The sequence below is a fragment of the Pezoporus flaviventris genome, unplaced genomic scaffold (assembly GCF_033815535.1).
Source record: "Pezoporus flaviventris isolate CSIRO_AGI_PZ_B2104156 unplaced genomic scaffold, CSIRO_AGI_Pfla_v1 ptg000002l, whole genome shotgun sequence".
In the NCBI taxonomy this organism is placed as follows: Eukaryota; Metazoa; Chordata; class Aves; order Psittaciformes; family Psittacidae; genus Pezoporus; species Pezoporus flaviventris.
In genome coordinates this window covers 91,008,863-91,026,142 of record NW_026892550.1, presented here as the reverse complement: position 1 = coordinate 91,026,142, position 17,280 = coordinate 91,008,863, and the positions used below count along the sequence as shown (strand labels likewise).

Genomic DNA, 17,280 nt, shown 5'->3' with positions numbered 1-17,280 from the left:
TCAAACCTGGCCTTGAACACTGTCAGGAATGGAGCAGCCACAGCTTCTCTGGGCAACCTGTGCCAGCGCCTCACCACCATCATAGTGAAGAATTTCATCCTAATAGCCAATATAAATCTACCCTCTTTCAGCTTGAAGCCATTCCAACTTGTCCTGTCACTACATGTCCTCTCCAGCTTTCTTGTAGGCCCCTTTAGGTATTGAAAGGGTGCAATAAGGACTCCCTGGAGCCTTCTCTTCTCCAGGCTGAGCAAGTCCAACTCTGTCAGCCTGTCTCCATAGGAGAGGTGCTCCAGCCCTTTGATCATCTTCATGGACCTCCTCTGGACTCACTCCAACAGGTCCACTTCCTTCTTATGTTGGGGGTCCCAGAGCGGGATGCATTACTGCAGTTACCAGGTCCCACTAGAGTGGAGCAGAGGGGCAAAATCTCCCTCAACCTGCTGGTCACGCTCCTCTTGATGGAGCCCAGGATATGGCTGGTCTCTGGGCTCAAGCACACACTGAAGTGGCTCATGTTGAGATTCTCATCAGTCAACGCCCCCAAGTCCTTCTCCTCACGGCTGCTCTCAATGCATTCTCTGCCCAGCCTCTATCTGTGCTTGGGATTGTCCTAACTCACATACACCAACGCTGTAACCCCATCATGGAAGGCCACCAAATTTGTCAGACGTGATTGTGAAGCCATGCTAGCTGTCACCAATCTCCTCCTTATTTTCCATGCACTCCAGCATAATTTCCTGGAGGATTTGCTCCATGAACTTGACAGGCATTGAGGTGACACTGTCTGGCCTGTAGTTCCCTGGGTCTTCCTTTTTTCCCTTTTTAAAAAGAGGGGTTATGTTTCCCTTGTTCCAGTCAGTGGGAACTTCACCAGATTGCCACACCATCTCAAATATGATGGATAGTGGCTAATCCACTTCATCCACCAGTTCCCTCAGGACCTGCAGACACATCTCAGGAGGTCACAGGGACTTGTGCACCTTCAGGTTCCTTAGACGGTCCTGATCTGCTCTGACAGTGGGTGATTCTTCATTCTCCCAGTCCCTGCCTTTGCCTTCTGCAACTTGGGCAGTGTGGCTGGAGCACTTGCCAGTGAAGACTGAGACAAAAATGTTCCTGAATATCTCAGCCTTCTCCATATCCCAGGTAACCAGGTCTCCTGTTTCCTTCCAGAGAAGGATCACATTTTTCCAGTCTTCCTTTCACCATTGACATACCTATAGAAGCTTTCCTTGTTGCTCTTGATGTCCCTGACCAGATTTATTTTTACCAGGACTTTAGGTTTCCGAACCTGATCCCTGGCTGTTTAGGCAATTTCTCTGTAATCCTCTCCCTGCTTCTACCCTCTGTAGGTTTTCTTTTTGTGTTGGAATTTCTCTGGGAGCTTGTGGTTCATCCATGCAGGCCTCCTGGCATCTTTGCCTGACTTTCTCTTTGCTGGGATGCACCACTCCTGAGATTTGTCTGAGAATTTTTCATTACATCCCCAGGATTTAGTACTTTTAATTACTGTTCTTTGAAATTGAGGGCAAGCCTTTACCTACTGTATTAGCAAGTGTTTTATGCCGAAATGGGAAACTAGGGAGTGCAGACTCTGAGGCAGGGATGTAAACAAGCATGTCTGATTGATGTCTAGAGGTTTGCAGGTACAAATAACCACGAAGAACAGTCGAAAACAGGCTGCCTGCAGCCTGCAATAAGCTCAGCTTTCTCCATGGGCAGATGACTGTTTTCTAACAAAGGCAATTGATCAAACAGTGTGGGGAGAGTAGTGGGGAACCCAGTGAGAACCATTATCAGATGAGGCTGGGCACTGCTTCTAAGGTGAAGTTTGACAACTGCTGAACCTTCACAGAAAGTACATTTCAAGCTTGATATTCAGCTGAATGGAGAAACTACATATATACCTACCCCAAATCCATTTGGATCTGAAGAAGTTCATGAAGATGCAGGTCATTTAGCCTAAGTACAGATTTGAACACACACTCCTGTCAGTTGGGGTCCCTCATACCATGGCCTGCATGCTTCTTCCTCCAGATACATCACTGACTGCTGGCTGTGCCAGAGTTACACACAGCACCATTTCAGGGCAGCAGCATTTGTAGACACTGTCGTAATTTTGCAGGCAGATGGGAAGGGTTAAACTCACCAAGGGCTCAAGCTGATGGCAAGCACCATCCTCCACCACCAACTTCCAAATGAATGGTTTCATACATAGCATCTATTCTGACAATCAGACTGAGAAGCTCACGTGGTCACCATTAGCCTGATATTTTTAGAATCCCTGCTCATTCCACCTAAAGTCTGTACCTGTCTGCATTCCAGCCATGCTGCCGGGTGATTAGGCACTGAACTTAGTGCCAGGGTGGAAGCAACTCTCCATCAAAGAGTTGTGGATTGAAGGTAAGAAGTCATGCCTTTGCAAGTTCAAGTTGTGCTGCTCTGTCTTATCTTTGGCAGTGCCTAAATAGCCAGCAGCTGGATCCTAAACGCTGCATTTTGCTAGCAGGAGGCTCTATCCAGAGCACATTGTACCTATCCAATTAGGAGCAGTATCACTGGCTATGCCAGTCCTTCCTAACAAAGGCAGAAAAGCCACTTTAATAAAGATTACCATGCTGCCATACTCCCACTTAAATATTGCAGTGCAAGCTCTTTTGAAAGCCACAAGCCACCTCCTTAACTAGGAGAGGGACTACAATGGGCACATCTCTGTACACAGGCAAGCACATTTTGTCCTGATGCCATCAGCACCCTGTAATAACTCTGATAGAATAGCAATTGGGGTTTTTTTTTGCTATGGGCTTGGTGGCAGTGTCACCACAAGAGGCAACATTCAGAAAAGACACATGAAGGAATCGGCTGGGAAACCCACATACGTGTAATTGGATGAATTAAAGAGACAGAGAAACACCTTTTAAAGGGTCTAAAAAGGAAAAAAATAGAACTTAAACAGGTATAATGAAGCCCTTTTTCAGTGCTTTTGAGTTTTTTTTTGAGAAACAAATGATACAACTTTATGACATAAAGAAAAATATATTTCTGAGAATATGTAACTAAAGCCACTTTCTTGCTTATGTGACTACATTCTCTCTTCTTGTCAAAGAAGCAGCAAAATCTTTGGATCTGGTTATTGCATACCATGAGAGGGTATCTGTCCAGAAATGACAAAGAGTATTGCAGCAAGATAAACTGATCCCACCATCTTTCATCTACCTACATTACATACTCCAAAGCAGATATGTGCCACCACTGACTTCCAGCCTTCCTCTTGGATTTTTAATTTCTTATCCCTACAGGCGATAAGTATGTACCCTTATAACAAGACCAAGTAGTCTTGATATGGTAGTCTTAGACTGCTAATGGGCTAAGTGCAAATGGGAGATGCAATTGCAAAGATCTCCCTGAAGTAGCATTTATCTGTCTGGTTCAGGAACACTGAGAAGCTGAGAAACAGAAGTACAAGGTGTACCATAGGCTATATGCCAACTATAGACTATAGTCCAGGATGAATTTGCCCAGGCATGGCATTGCTGCAGCTGCACATCTTTTACTTAGCAAACTCAGGTACAAGCAGTAGTCTTCAGTACTGGTTTGTTCATACCTCTAATATCTTGTGACTATGTTATACTAGGCAGTGGAAATAAGTTGTAATACACTAAGCTAAAACTGTGTAAACAAGCAATTGCAAATAAGACTCCTTGAGCTATGCATAGTATCAGAGCCTTAAATTCCCTTACTCATTCGGAAAGGAATGATGAGGGGTAAGGCTTCATTCCATGTGGATATTTGGAGATCAGAGATCAGATAATGAAGTAAGTTGGGAGGGACCTCTGGAGACCATCTTGCCCAACCCCAGCTCGAAGCACAGCCAGCTTAAATCAGGTTACTTAGATCTTTGTCCAGTCAAGTTTAGAATATCTCCAAGGACTGAGACTTCTCAGACTCTCCAGGCCCATGTCAGGCCACCTTCATGGTGGAAACCATCCTGTTGTGCAACCAGAATTTTATTTGCTGCAATTTTTACCCATTGATCTCATCCTTTCACCATGCACCTTCAAGAAGAATCTGTATTTCTATGAAGATCAGATGTTTCAACTTGCTCCAAGTCTGACCTAGTAATAAAGCAGGATCTGCAGGGTCAAATGGAGCCTGTGACTGAATTTAAAGGATCTATACTGCTCTACTGTTGTAGAGAATCTTGGTCCTTCCAATGCCAATTTTCCAATTGCCAAGGCAATGTATAGACAGCTGTATCTCTAAGTGTCTGCAAATGCTGACATATTTAGCTGCCTGATATTTTCAGGCTTGGTTTCAGCTAACCTGCAAGTGACTTTCAAGAGAGCACAAAAACACACTTGAATATCTCCCGCTTTTACATAGAAAATAGCTCAGGAAACTCAGACAGAATCTTATTTCCCCAGAGACTCTAGAGCCACGTTTGTAAAGCAAGTGTTACACTTCCAACACTTTCTAGCCTTATATCTTCCACCCACATTCTTTATTAGACTGTAATTCTGAATGCAGTTGTTTGCTATGGGATCTCTAAGCTAAGGTCCAAAGGCAAAGAGAAGTATCAACACTACAGTCAGAAAAAGTTTTATCTTGCAAGAAAAAATGTTAATGGATAGCTCCGGATTTTTTGTATTTTTATAGGGGTTGTTTTATAATAAACAAAAATAGAATGACAGAAAAAAATGCACTTTTCTAGATTTCCTCCTGTCAAAAGCCTTGATTAGTTCACAGGAGTTAGCAATTTAATTTCCAGTTGAAATCAAATCCTGTCTTTCAGTCTCTACTGGCCCATAGCTGATGTCATGTTATTGTATTTTGTTTAATATGATGAGTTTCAGCTTTGAAAAATCTGATTTCAGAAGGGTTGACACTTCTGAGCACTGTGTAGACCTTTTCCTTATGTAAGAGTCTCATCTGTAAAAAAGTTCGCCTTTCAAGAGGGAAAGATGTGGAGGATGTAAGAGTGAACTGACAGGGAGTTTCTTTTGCCCATCACCAAGTTATCTGGGTCATTTTCATACCAAAAGAAGGTGTTATGAGACACCAGAAACTCACAAACCTGTTCTCTCTGAAGCTATGCTCTCTAGTTCTGGACACTTCTTAGCTACAGGTGGGACAGAATGCTGTAAGCGATTATCTGACAGATCAATTTCCCATCCCATCTCCAGCAGTTTAAAATACTGTGGGGTTCAAGGCAATAGATCTGCCTCCTAGGTACCATAAGATGTTCCAGCTCAACTAAAAGTTTCTTCTCAAACCTACACTAGCTGTGCACAGACTTTGTTATCTCATTCTTGTATTTTCATTGTAGGGTAGACTTTGTAGCTCCTTCTAAATTCATGATCTTCAGTACTGAGTTTGCTCCACACCTTGGCCCTGTGGAGATGGTATTGCATTGCTTGTAGCAGCTGATTTCTTGAGATCATCTAGGTTGATTAATCCAATAAGCTCTGTACCAAGTGCCCTGCCAGCACCCACAAGTTCTTATGGTGGTAACCAAGGATAGATAGTGGCATAATTGTCTCTGGTGTGTATGAACATACTCTCTATGGAGAAGTCCTCCAGCTAGCATGGTCTAATAGAGTAGACCATTCCTTTCTAGTTCAGGTAGTAGTTTCTGGTTTGGGCACTTGCCTTAGCTTTGATTCCCCATTAGGAAGAGGAGACGATAGCTGTCATCATATGTGCTTACAGGCAAGAACTAATAAATGCTGTTTGTATGGTGTCTGCTACAATGAGGGCTCATACAGTTGGCTGATACATTCTGATGGAATACTAAAATCTACCTTTTTTACTTATTATTTGATGTGACATCTTAGGTTTTAAAATGTAGACAGTTGGTTCTTAATTTGCTTAGTCATGAAATTGTATTTCAGTTCATTAATACTTTTTTTTAAAAGGAGCATTGGGATTTTTTGCTAGTTCAGAAATCTTCCAGGAGCTGGGCAGGTTTGTTCTCATTCTCGTGAAGGCTTTCTGATTGCTTGAATAGAATGCCAGGGTGTACAAAACCTGTCAGGACAAGAACCCTGCCAGCATCCCAGATGTTTATGTACAGTGGAGACCACAGGAGCAAGGAGGTGATCACAGTTTGAGCTTGGATCTCTTGCTCCACTCTTGAAGGGATGGAAGTAGACTGCAGCTTCTCCGAGGTTTGTGGAGCCACTCTTCTATCTTGCATTGAAGCAGGAGCTCAGCTCAGTGTTCAGGGATACATAAAGGGCATCTCAGGGAGGCCTCAAATTTCTGAGACCATGACAAGGTTGGGGCAAATTTCACTTGCTGCAAGATCTGCTATATGAAATGCCTTGTGCTAGAGAAATCTAAATACCATATGTTGTCATGATGCACATACAGCTGAGAGATTTATTACCATATCACAGAACATGACGTGCTTGACAAAATATAAGTTTGGTACTCCAACTTACCTCTCCGCAGTATCTCCCAGAACGATATGGAGGCCAGCCTCACACCAGAGAGGTATGAGGTGAAAGTCTTCCTGACAAGACACACCTTTATGAACTGTTAGCTCTTTCATATTTACAGGGGACATATAGTGCCCTGAGATTTATATTATCAACACTGATATTTCCCTTTTAATCTATATAGCAATAAATCCCCTTACAGCCTTTTTTTGGGAAGGTTCAAGTAGATGCAGCTTTGTAATCAGGGCTTCTTAGGAGAGGGTGCCCATTGCTAACTTCAGCATAAACGCACAAAATTATTTCTCATTTCAGATGTCTGTCAGAGTAGTGCCAGCAAGATTCAATGTAAATAACATTTTTCTCTTGAGGCTGAAGCCAGCACTGCAGTCTAATGTGTAGTACTTCACAGCCCAGTGAAAAGTCTAATGATACAGATTTAACTGTGTTGGACATCATCTTTATTAGGCTGCTTCTGGGATACATGAGTATTGACAGTTATTTATGATAAATAATGCTCCTCTGTTATTCTTACATGTCTGATTTCCTTTCAAAGTACCCAAGAGGTTTTAGTGAAGATGAAATACAATGGAATGTATTCTCTTTACTGGTCCCCAGGTACTGTGTCCTAGGCACCTTCGTACTAAGTCAGTGGACAGATTTTTTTAATCCCTTATTTTCTGTCTCAACAGAGTTACAATGAGGTTTCAATTACAGAACGAAAAATGTCATTTTCTGATTGGCACAGTGCCCAGGTTATATTGGCCAAGGTATTTAGTTACCTTTTTTCACCATTTTAGCCTCCGAAAGGAAAAGTTTATGCCAATGGTTGAGCAAAAGGGGCACATAAAGCAAAGTCTCTTTGAGGGACTAAGGTAATCTTCTCTGGTTAACCATTCCCTTTAGGAAGTGTATTGCATCTAGTTACAGAGTATAAATTGGTAGTTGTCATGAGACCATATACGACCAAAGCAGTTATTCAAAAAGGTAATTTTCTCAAGCAATGTGGTGTCATTGCCAATTACTTCAGGTCGTTGAGTAGCAAGCTTATCATAGTTACAAGTGATATTAGAATTTTTATGCTCCTATCAGGCTGCAGTTTTCCAACCTCAGCAGAAAAAAATCCTGTGACTCACAACACTTAGGGGATAGTTTTCTACACTGGTCATTCAATATTGGCTAGAAGATACTTCCAGTGCCATTTGTGCATCAGAGAGGATTCCAGCTTTGGGATGAGGCGGAACTCCACGTTCTGCAGATCATCTGCCTTAGAGCTCACTTCTGTTGCTCCTTTCTCCTCATCCTTGCGAGATATCAGGCCTTCAAGCATCATTTCAGAGCAACCTAGACTATATTCAAATTTACACCATGTGGCATACTGAGTTCATAATTTGAATAACGTACTCTGGTGTATGAGCACATGTGTAGGAGTGCTGAGAGAAGTGTTTAGTGTGGTCCCACTACTGCAGGTGAAGCAATAGAGCAGCCTGGGAGTCCCCTTAGGAATTCACAGCAGCCAAAGTTCCCGGTAGGCTGCTCCATGTTTTTTAAGGCCTTGCAGTTCTTAAGGATAAGCTTGTTTAGAAAGTCCCCGCACCACAATAGTGCAATGAGGAGTATACCATGAATTTTCTTTGTAAGGTAACATTTTTAATGACACTGTCACACTGAAGTGAAAATGCTGGCTATGCCTAAATACTGCCAGAGGAACGGTATGGGAAGAAAACATCAGTCAGTTTGGAATGCTTGACTTCTCTCTACAGCATTCATGCATTTTGAGTACTCTTTGATATTGCAGGATGAGAAAATTCATCAAAATGAGTAGAGTGACAATGGAATAAAATAATACCTCACAGCTTGAGGAAAGTAAGACAGACCAGCATGATGGGAAAAGATAGGAATGGAAAATTTATGAGCTGAAAGATGGTGATTTCTTACAGGCATGAGAACAGTGCCAAGACAAAATACAGTATCTACTCTTCCATTCTCTTTACATTAAGGGTTTCTTCACAAATAGTTAATACAGGATTGCATATTAGCAACAGATGTGTGCATGTGACAGGAACAAAAAGGGTTCAAAGTTTGGTCCAATACTAATGGAATTTCATGACAAATCCAGGGCTAGTGTGGTTAAAATACATAGGGGTTTCTAGCCTTTTACGTGCAGTGGATCCATGGAATTAGCACTGCAAATGGGCTCCTTTGACTTGAATGACAAAGTAATTCATTCACATTCACTGCTGGCTCAGGAGACAGTCACCTATTGTAAGCGTATCTCTAGAAGGTGCTGGAGGTGCCATCCCACCTGCATAGCAATTTACAGAGATTGCTGGATTTCTGAATCTTCTTGTGGGCCTCTGGCGCTTTCCTATAAAATGCAATACACCTTTTCTTGTTTACACAGTTGAGAGGAAAGGCAAGCGGAGAATCCGGACAACATTCACAGCCGAGCAGCTCCAGGAACTGGAGAAGATTTTCCAAGTGACTCACTACCCAGATGTCCATATTCGCAATCAACTGGCAGCAAAGATAAACCTCCCAGAAGCCAGAGTTCAGGTACATTTGTCTCCAAAAGGCTATGCTCACTGCAGCAATTCTTTATTCAGAGTACATTCTTAATAGTTTATGCCTGGCTGACAACACTAATGAAATACGTGACCTCTCTGTTACCTTACAGAAGAGGCCAGTATCACTGCTCTGCTTTTACAAATAGGGAAAAAAGTATTTGTCACTCAGCTGGTACTAACCAAATGGGATTAATCAAAGGGTTAACAGGAGCTCTAAGCATACTAAATGCATAGCAAATAGGAGTTACAGATGGTTATGAGCAACCTGTTGGACTCTGTACTGACAGAAGGGCCATTTATGAAAATAATTATTAATCATTTTTCAACCTTTTATAGACTAATGTACATCCAGTACAAACTGTCATTCACATCCATCTTCTACAGGGTTTCAAGAAAATAAAAATAACTGCCCAAATGAAAATGCTTTCTTAATGTTCTGTGTTTTGATATCACAGGCTATAAATGCCCTGGCTGTAATTTCAGTGCATGAAAACTAATTCAGTTCCCCCCAGCTGTAATGTAGTCTTGCTGACTGTGCTTAAAATTGACCCCAAATGTTTACTGCATATGAAATCTGCTACATTAAAATATACATTCCACTGTGTATTGGAATTTGGTGTTGTTTACCAGGCACTGTTGTGATGATTTTTGCGTGAGTCAGTTTCTGTATTTGCCATAAGGCTAGAATCATCAGTGTACTTCCATGCACATATTCCACTGTAACAATTAAATTTCAACACCAAGCAGTTTATTGATTATGACATGTCTGGGACTATTGACTAACCATGATGACATTACTTTATAGTTAGGTGACAGGGAGAATTAGAACAGCATAGCCATAATATGCCCATTAACAATATCATTGTACCCACAATGCATTTCCAACGGTATAAAGCACAAGCCGGGCTACTAGTCAGTGTTCCCAACAGAACAGCAAATCACATGAAAGAACAGGGCAATCTTCTGTTTAGAAAATATTTATAATCTGTAGGCTGAAAAATAAAGAAGAGTTATCGTGGGAAACATCAACCTGAGATGTAGACAAAAGAAGAAAAAGCCCCTCATGTATGAACGGCAGATGGCGAATTCCCAGTTTACAGTGTTATACATGACATGGGAAATTCTGTGTTTGACCTCATCTTGGGAATCAAGGTCAACCAAGGGATCAAGGGAAAACCAGCTACAGGACTCAAAATAAGCAGTATCTTAGCACAAGTTACAAGTTGTTATAATTGGGGGTGTTGGTTGATGAGAAAATGAACATGAGCTGGCAGTGTGCGCTTGCAGCCCAGAAAGCCAACCGTATCCTGGGCTGCATCAAAAGGAGCGTGACCAGCAGGCCGAAGGAGGTGATCCTGCCCCTCTACTCTGCTCTTGTGAGACCTCACCTGGAGTATTGTGTGCAGTTCTGGTGTCCTCAACATAAAAAGGACATGGAACTGTTGGAACAAGTCCAGAGGAGGGCCACGAGGATGATCAGGGGACTGGAGCACTTCCAGTATGAAGACAGGCTGAGGAAGTTGGGGCTGTTCAGCCTGGAGAAGAGAAGGCTGCATGGAGACCTCATAGCAGCCTTCCAGTATCTGAAGGGGGCCTATAGGGACGCTAGGGAGGGACTCTTCATTAGGGACTGTAGTGATAGGACAAGGGGTAACGGGTTCAAACTTAAACAGGGGAAGTTTAGATTGGATATAAGGAGGAAATTCTTTCCTGTTAGGGTGGTGAGGCACTGGAATGGGTTGCCCAGGGAGGTTGTGAATGCTCCATCCCTGGCAATGTTCAAGACCAGGTTGGATGAGGCCTTGGGTGATACGGTTTAGCGTAAGGTGTCCCTGCCCACGGCAGGGGGGTTGGAACTAGATGATCTTAAGGTCCTTTCCAACCCTAACGATTCTATGATTCTATAATTTTGATTGATTGTATTTGTCACATATAAACAAAACAGCATGCAAAGAGTTTGTACATGCTCTTGTACTTTGAAATAATAGTTTTGACAAACTTAAAAGCAGAATAAGCCAAATCACCTCAGAAAGATAATTTAACTGGAAACAAAAAAAACAAGTGAGCAACTATTGGGTAACCAAGTGAAGCATTTCATAACTGTGAAAAAGCCTCTGTCCTCCAATCAAGAAACAAAGGTATCATTGATGTGAAACAGTTTAAGTGGATAGATGGAATTATATTCCTGCATGTGTGCATGCCTACATGCAACACAAAGTGAAGAATGCTGTATGAGTAAATATTAGAAAAAAGAAATTATAAAAAATTAATAAGCAAAGCAGAAGGATACAGGCCAAAGCTTTGGTCGGGAAAATTAAGGATTGTTAGAAACTCAATAAAAGTCCATTAAAAATAAAAAAAACAAACAATCAAGTCAACAATTATATTGATCTGCTACTTTCTAGAAACTGTGGGGCTGCCAGGGATAATGCAGAAATGGCATAGATATTCAGTCATAATTTCTGCTCTATCCTTGGAAATGTCAGGTAAGGTGACAGTATCACACGATGATGAAACACTTATCCATAAGGACAATGTTGAACAGCAGCTGCTACAGACAGATATTTTTAAATCCAGACATCTAGGTGACTTACCTCCAGTAGTTCTTAAAAAGTTGCTTGAGAAGCACTTCGGGTCATCAATGTTGATACTTAATAGACCTGAAACACAAGAAAACAAAGAACCATTTTACGGGTAAGAGTATTGGAGAGCTGGATGGGCAAAAACAAGGAGGCACTTGGTCTGTGAATACTGTTTTGCCTTTATGAAATAAAAAATAATAATTAAAAAAAAATCCTGAAGTGAGGACTTTATCCCATGTGCAGACTTCGGAAGGAGCACTTCAAAGGTTGAATTTTGGCTTCAGTCCCCCATCTGCCCTCAATCACTTTGTTGCTGTTAAAGAGGAGCCATTTTTATGGTGCTGTTTCACCATATAATTCTTGCATGGTAGAAAGGGAATGTAGCAGTTTATACAGACTAAGCAGTTCTCATACACATGCAAACCCAGATAAACAAAACTGTCCTTTCAGTAACCTCAGATACTGCTAACTATCAGCAATATAGCAGAGGGCTCCTGACATTCGCATTGCTTCCTGGGCAACAGATGCAGAAATTATTGAGCTGCTCATTATTTGATTTAAAATACATATATATTTACATCCAGTAGCATCTGGTTCTGATCACTAACACCTTGTGTTTGTGTGAAACACTTGCAGCAGCACATCCAAGCAGCAAGTTCCTAAGCCAGCTAGAAACTACTGTGAAAGGGGGATTCAACTTTTCACAGCAATGCAGCAAGATGCATTACGGTGGCTGCACAGTCACTACTTGCGTACCCGCACCAGAAACCAGACTGGTCAGATGAAAGAAACTTCCCCTCAGAAAATTAGCTGTCTGCTTTCAAGTGAAAAAGAGATGTCAGATAACACACTCAAGACTGCTGAGTGATCCCCTTGGGTCTGTGCTTAGTTCTCTTCTGTGAACTTCAAAATGTTACCAGTTAAATATAGAAAGAGCCCTGCTACTACATCTTCACTGGCGACACATTTTTATTGCAGCCCAGCAAAACATCTAAGTGTGTCTTTTCCCAGTCTATTCATTTGGGAATTGGGAACAGGGCGAAAAAGCCATGTCACGCGACAAATCACACCTCCTAGGGAAAACAGAATGCCATTTGCCTTGATTGCCGCAAAGCTTTCACCGCAAAAGAATCTGCTTCCCCAGGAGAGCCCTGTAAGGCATACTCCTTCCTGTGACTCTGTCTTTCCAGTAGATCCTAGCTCTTTCATAGGTAGATCTTAGCTCTTCTGTGAGTTGCAAGAGAAAAATGGATGTCATCCCACATCCCCCATGTCATCCCATGTGAACTGTGAAAGCTGCTGTGTCAAGCCCGATGTTTTCCTTTAGATTCAGTCACTGGTTCTGCTGAGCTGGAGGTTAACGTTTTTTTGATATTCACTTAGAGAATAGGAAAATTAGTTGGATGTGAGCAGTTCCTCCTTCATCTCCTGTTCATTTCTGTACCCGTTCTTTCTTTCCTGTATTCAGATCTGGTTCCAGAACCAGCGAGCCAAGTGGAGGAAACATGAAAAATTTGGCAACTTTGGTGGCCTTCAGCATCTGACAGAAGTTGATTTCATCCCTGCTCCCAAGTCGTGTATCACAGTGAGTACCAGAGGCTACATAAAAAGCCACTAAGGGAGAGATAGCTATCATTCACCAGGTCATCTCTTCACATGGGAGTATACCAGTGAAGAAGGACTGGAAAAGACAAACATGGAAATATGATTTAGAGAAATACTGCCAAATATGGTTAAATAACACATTTCTTCATTAAATTAATTCTGTTTTGTAAATATGATGTGAGGTGCCTCTTGCAGGATGGTCCTTCCGCTTTTACTTCTGAATCACTTCCCTAAATTATATTTTGATTGAAAATATCTTTACCATCAGAAATTTCCTAAAGAGGAAGTAATATGACTTTTTCAGGGACAAAGCCATGTTTCCTTATAGAGTGTCTCTTTACAACGTCCAGCCTTGTTAAGTTGACCAGCAATTTTTGCCTCTGACCTACATCCTTGCCAAGTCCAGGACAGTTAATATGATCTAGGCTGGCACATGCGCTTTCCCTCTCAGGAGTTTTTCTATGGCTAGAAAAAGGGTATTTTGCCTTGATACTTGAGTGACAGCACACCACTGGGTTTAGGGAGTCTATTCTTCTTAAACTTTTCTTCTTAATTACTGAGCACCAGGGAAGCAGATAAGGTTGACTGTAAATTGTATTTAACTAAAAGTCTGCATTGATTCACCTGAGACTTCATTTTTACTCTTGAAAGGCTCCAAGCTTGATGCCAAGAAAGCTCGCTGCTACCATCCCTGCCGTGGGATACTACTCACCGCTGCAAGGGCAGCTGACTACTGCCTGGCTGCCCAGCACGCTCTCCTTCATCCCTCACCACTTAGAGCTCCTGCCCTTCCCAAAACCATACTTGCTTTTCAATGTCCTCCCCGCTTACGGTGTGCCGCTACCCCACAAGTTGGAAAGGAGCAGTGCCTGCACCAGTTCCACATAGAGAAGAATACGGGGAGCAGGGGAAGTCTGGGGCATGTTTTTCTCACCCATGACTAATTTGGGAGTGTGCGGTTCCTCTCCTTGAACAAGACTGCTGGGACGATGGGTGGCCTGTGATGCAAAGACAGCTTGCTGCAGGAGTGCCACCATGAGCAACAGCAGCCTAGCAAGCACAGGCAAGAGCCACCATGGACCAAGAAGGAATTCCCCATCTGCTAGAGGAGCAGCATGCTCTGCAGAAACCCACCCACTCAAATGATAGCCTCTTCCTGAGGGAATGGTGCATGGAGCAGCCCTGCAAAAGAACTGGGGTTTTACTCAGCCCTGAGACAATGCTGGATGACCCAATTGTATTGGTGGATTGAAGCAGGCAAGATGCCTGCCAAGGTGTGCATAGCCCCACAGTCCAGCCAAAGGGGCTTTCCTCCTCAGGTTTATGCTGCTTTCCTCATGTATGCTGGTCCTCATGCGCTGGGGAGAGCAAAGAACATGCTTAGGTCAAAAATCAGACTTTGAAGATACTTTTCTTCCCCAAAGTAGTCAATGTGTGAGGGAGGTGGGTTTGATATGCTGTGTTGGTGACTTGAATAAAGGGGCACGAACACAGTTTGAGCTGAAATACAACAGTCTGAGAGGCGTAGCAGTGCTGAGCTCTGGATTTGGTACTTTGAGTCTCTGGGGGCAATAGAATTCTTCAGCTGGTTAATTAAAATGCTTATTAGGAAGCCTCTCATTTTTGACCCAAATTAAGAAAGCTCCAAAACTCTCTCAGAAACAATAACGAAAAGAGACAGTCTTAATCTGCTAGACATAATAGGATGGTTTGACCCCACAGTTTGGTTTAATTGTACATCAATAATGAGATCAGCCTGCCCACTTACAAGATGACTCTATGGGTTATTATTTACATAATATTAATCTCCTTCCAACATATGGTGCTTTTTTTCCCCCTGCTTATTCAGAGTCCAATCCTACCACTAATTTCTGCACTGACTTTCATGAGAAGCACTGTTGGAAAGCATTGTTTAAAGGGTTGAACAATCTTTTGTCTTGCAGTCACAGCACATACTGCATACACATAGGGCAAGCTACTGAGCAAAGCCATTAAAATGTGGTCTCCCTCCCAGACATACCACTTGTAAGGGTGGCCATTCATGACAGAGTCCAAAAGCAGTGCAAATCGTGACCCAAAGGCTTGCTGGGGAGGCTGTCCTGTGCACATGGGAGTGCAGGTAGGTTAATGACTCTGAATAGGTTGCTTACTTCAGAAATCCCTCCAGCCAGACCACAGCTGCCAGGTCTTCAGCCTTCTTCTAGCTGCTAATTTAGTTACATAGTGGATCACAGTGAGTCAATAGCTTTCTTGTCTGGCTGGTACTTCAGGTTTGGGAGTCTTGTATGCTATGCAGTAGGTGATTGTTTCAAGGAAAAGAAAGAAAAGATAAATCCTACCCTATACAGGTTCATTTCTCCAGGCCACAACTATTCAGCAGAAGTCAGATATACTGTGTCCCTCCTCTTACAGATATTAAACAAGACTTTTCCCACCCCTGCTTGGATCTTAATATCCTCTTCATCCCTATCATTTTATGTCAACTAAAGGGCAGTCCAGTTAGATACAGGACTAAACTTCAGCTCCAACAAAGGGATTTAAGCACCTAACTGATTAAAGTCAACAGGGATTATCAATGGTGCTCACCTCATACAACTTTAGGTGACTGAACTGCAGCCACACACACCTGGATTAAGAATCCTGGGCTCACTTTAAAGAAGTAAAAGTCTTCATGCTAAGGTTTCCGGGTTAGACAAAGTCTGTGCATTAGTGCAGTTTCCAGGGAGTGAATTGTCCCTGTGCAATGATTAGCTGGAATATAAACACTGGCATTGTAATCATCTAATGCTAAGGGGCCATGATTCTTAGCCCAAGTAGACAAGGGCTGCAAGCCAGCACCCACACTGGGACAACTTATCATTGTGTGGGAATATTTGTGTAGCATAGAGGAGGATTCTGGGATTATCATAATGTGACAGTTTTTCTTCGTCAGTATATGGAGTGGTTTAATTTCACCAGTCTTTTAATAGAAACCAAACTGCTTTCTAGGGTTATTGCTTACTTTCTGTCCTCTTGATGTGTCTGTCTGATAACTGCATGGCCATGATGCCTGACCAGAATCTGGAAACTGCTTCATGTCATGAGCAAATACCATCAACTTCATTTTGAAAAACCAAAGCCTTAGAATTCCTGTTTTGCTAGCAAGTTCAGTACTTGGGGAGTTTGTTTTGACATATAACAATTTTGCTTGGGCTTTCTTGTGTATTTATGAAGTTTCAGAATTTCCCACTGAAAATCTATTTTTCCAGATATGTGTAGCATCTCCATCCACATGCAGCTGTTCAAATGCCATAATAATTCATATTATTACTTCTTTTTCACCAATTTCATTATTTTATTTTGGGATGCAACCAGAACAAATGGACACAGAGTGGGGCAGTTTCTGGCACTGGCATCTTGTTAAAACCCAACACCTCCTAGTCTTCCAGCTTTCATCCCCTCTCACCTAATAGTGGCAGATTTCCCTCTGTCCTGGGTTCAGCAGTAGCAGTCATTTTTCTCCTTCTTAGCAGCTGGTACAGTGCTGTGGTTTTGACTTTCAGCCTGGGAACAGCGCTGATAACACCAATGTTTTTAGTTGTTGCTAAGCAGTGTTTAGTCTGACCAAGTCCTTTCTGAGTTTCATGCTCTGCCAGGGAGGAGGGGAAGCTGGGAGGAAGCAGAGACAGGACACCTGACCCAAACTAGCCAAAGAGGTATTCCATACCACAGCACATCATGCCCACTATATAAACTGGGGGCAGTTACCCAGAAGGACTGGATCACTGCTCAGTCAGGCTGGGTATCGGTTGGCAGGTGGTGAGTGGCTGTATTCTCTTCCCTTGTTATTTCCCTTATCATTATTATTATTGGTGGTAGCAGTAGTGATTTGTGTTATACCTTAGTTACTGGACTGTTCTTATCTCAACCTGTGGGAGTTACATTCTTTCCATGCTCCTCCCCATCCCTCTAGGAGCAGGGTGGAGGAAGGGGGGGAGTGAGAGAGAGACTGCATGGGTCTGAGTTACGGCTGGGCTTAAACCACGACACCATCCCTCTGCACCCTCTACCTATCTTCCATGCAAGAAAGTCCACTTATTTCACAGT

The 17,280-nt window shown here is 42.5% G+C and overlaps 1 protein-coding gene across 1 annotated transcript in view; it reads left to right on the top strand.

The window, feature by feature from the left end:
• ISX (intestine specific homeobox) overlaps nucleotides 1–15,396 on the top strand; it is a 28,664-nt gene extending 13,268 nt beyond the window's left edge. The window contains exons 3-5 of the mRNA XM_061466166.1: nucleotides 8,845–8,996; nucleotides 13,058–13,174; nucleotides 13,846–15,396. Coding sequence (XP_061322150.1) covers nucleotides 8,845–8,996; nucleotides 13,058–13,174; nucleotides 13,846–14,082 — 506 coding nt within the window. The 3' untranslated portion in view covers nucleotides 14,083–15,396. The remainder of the gene's footprint in view (nucleotides 1–8,844; nucleotides 8,997–13,057; nucleotides 13,175–13,845) is intronic.
• The last annotated feature ends 1,884 nt before the right edge of the window (nucleotides 15,397–17,280 follow it).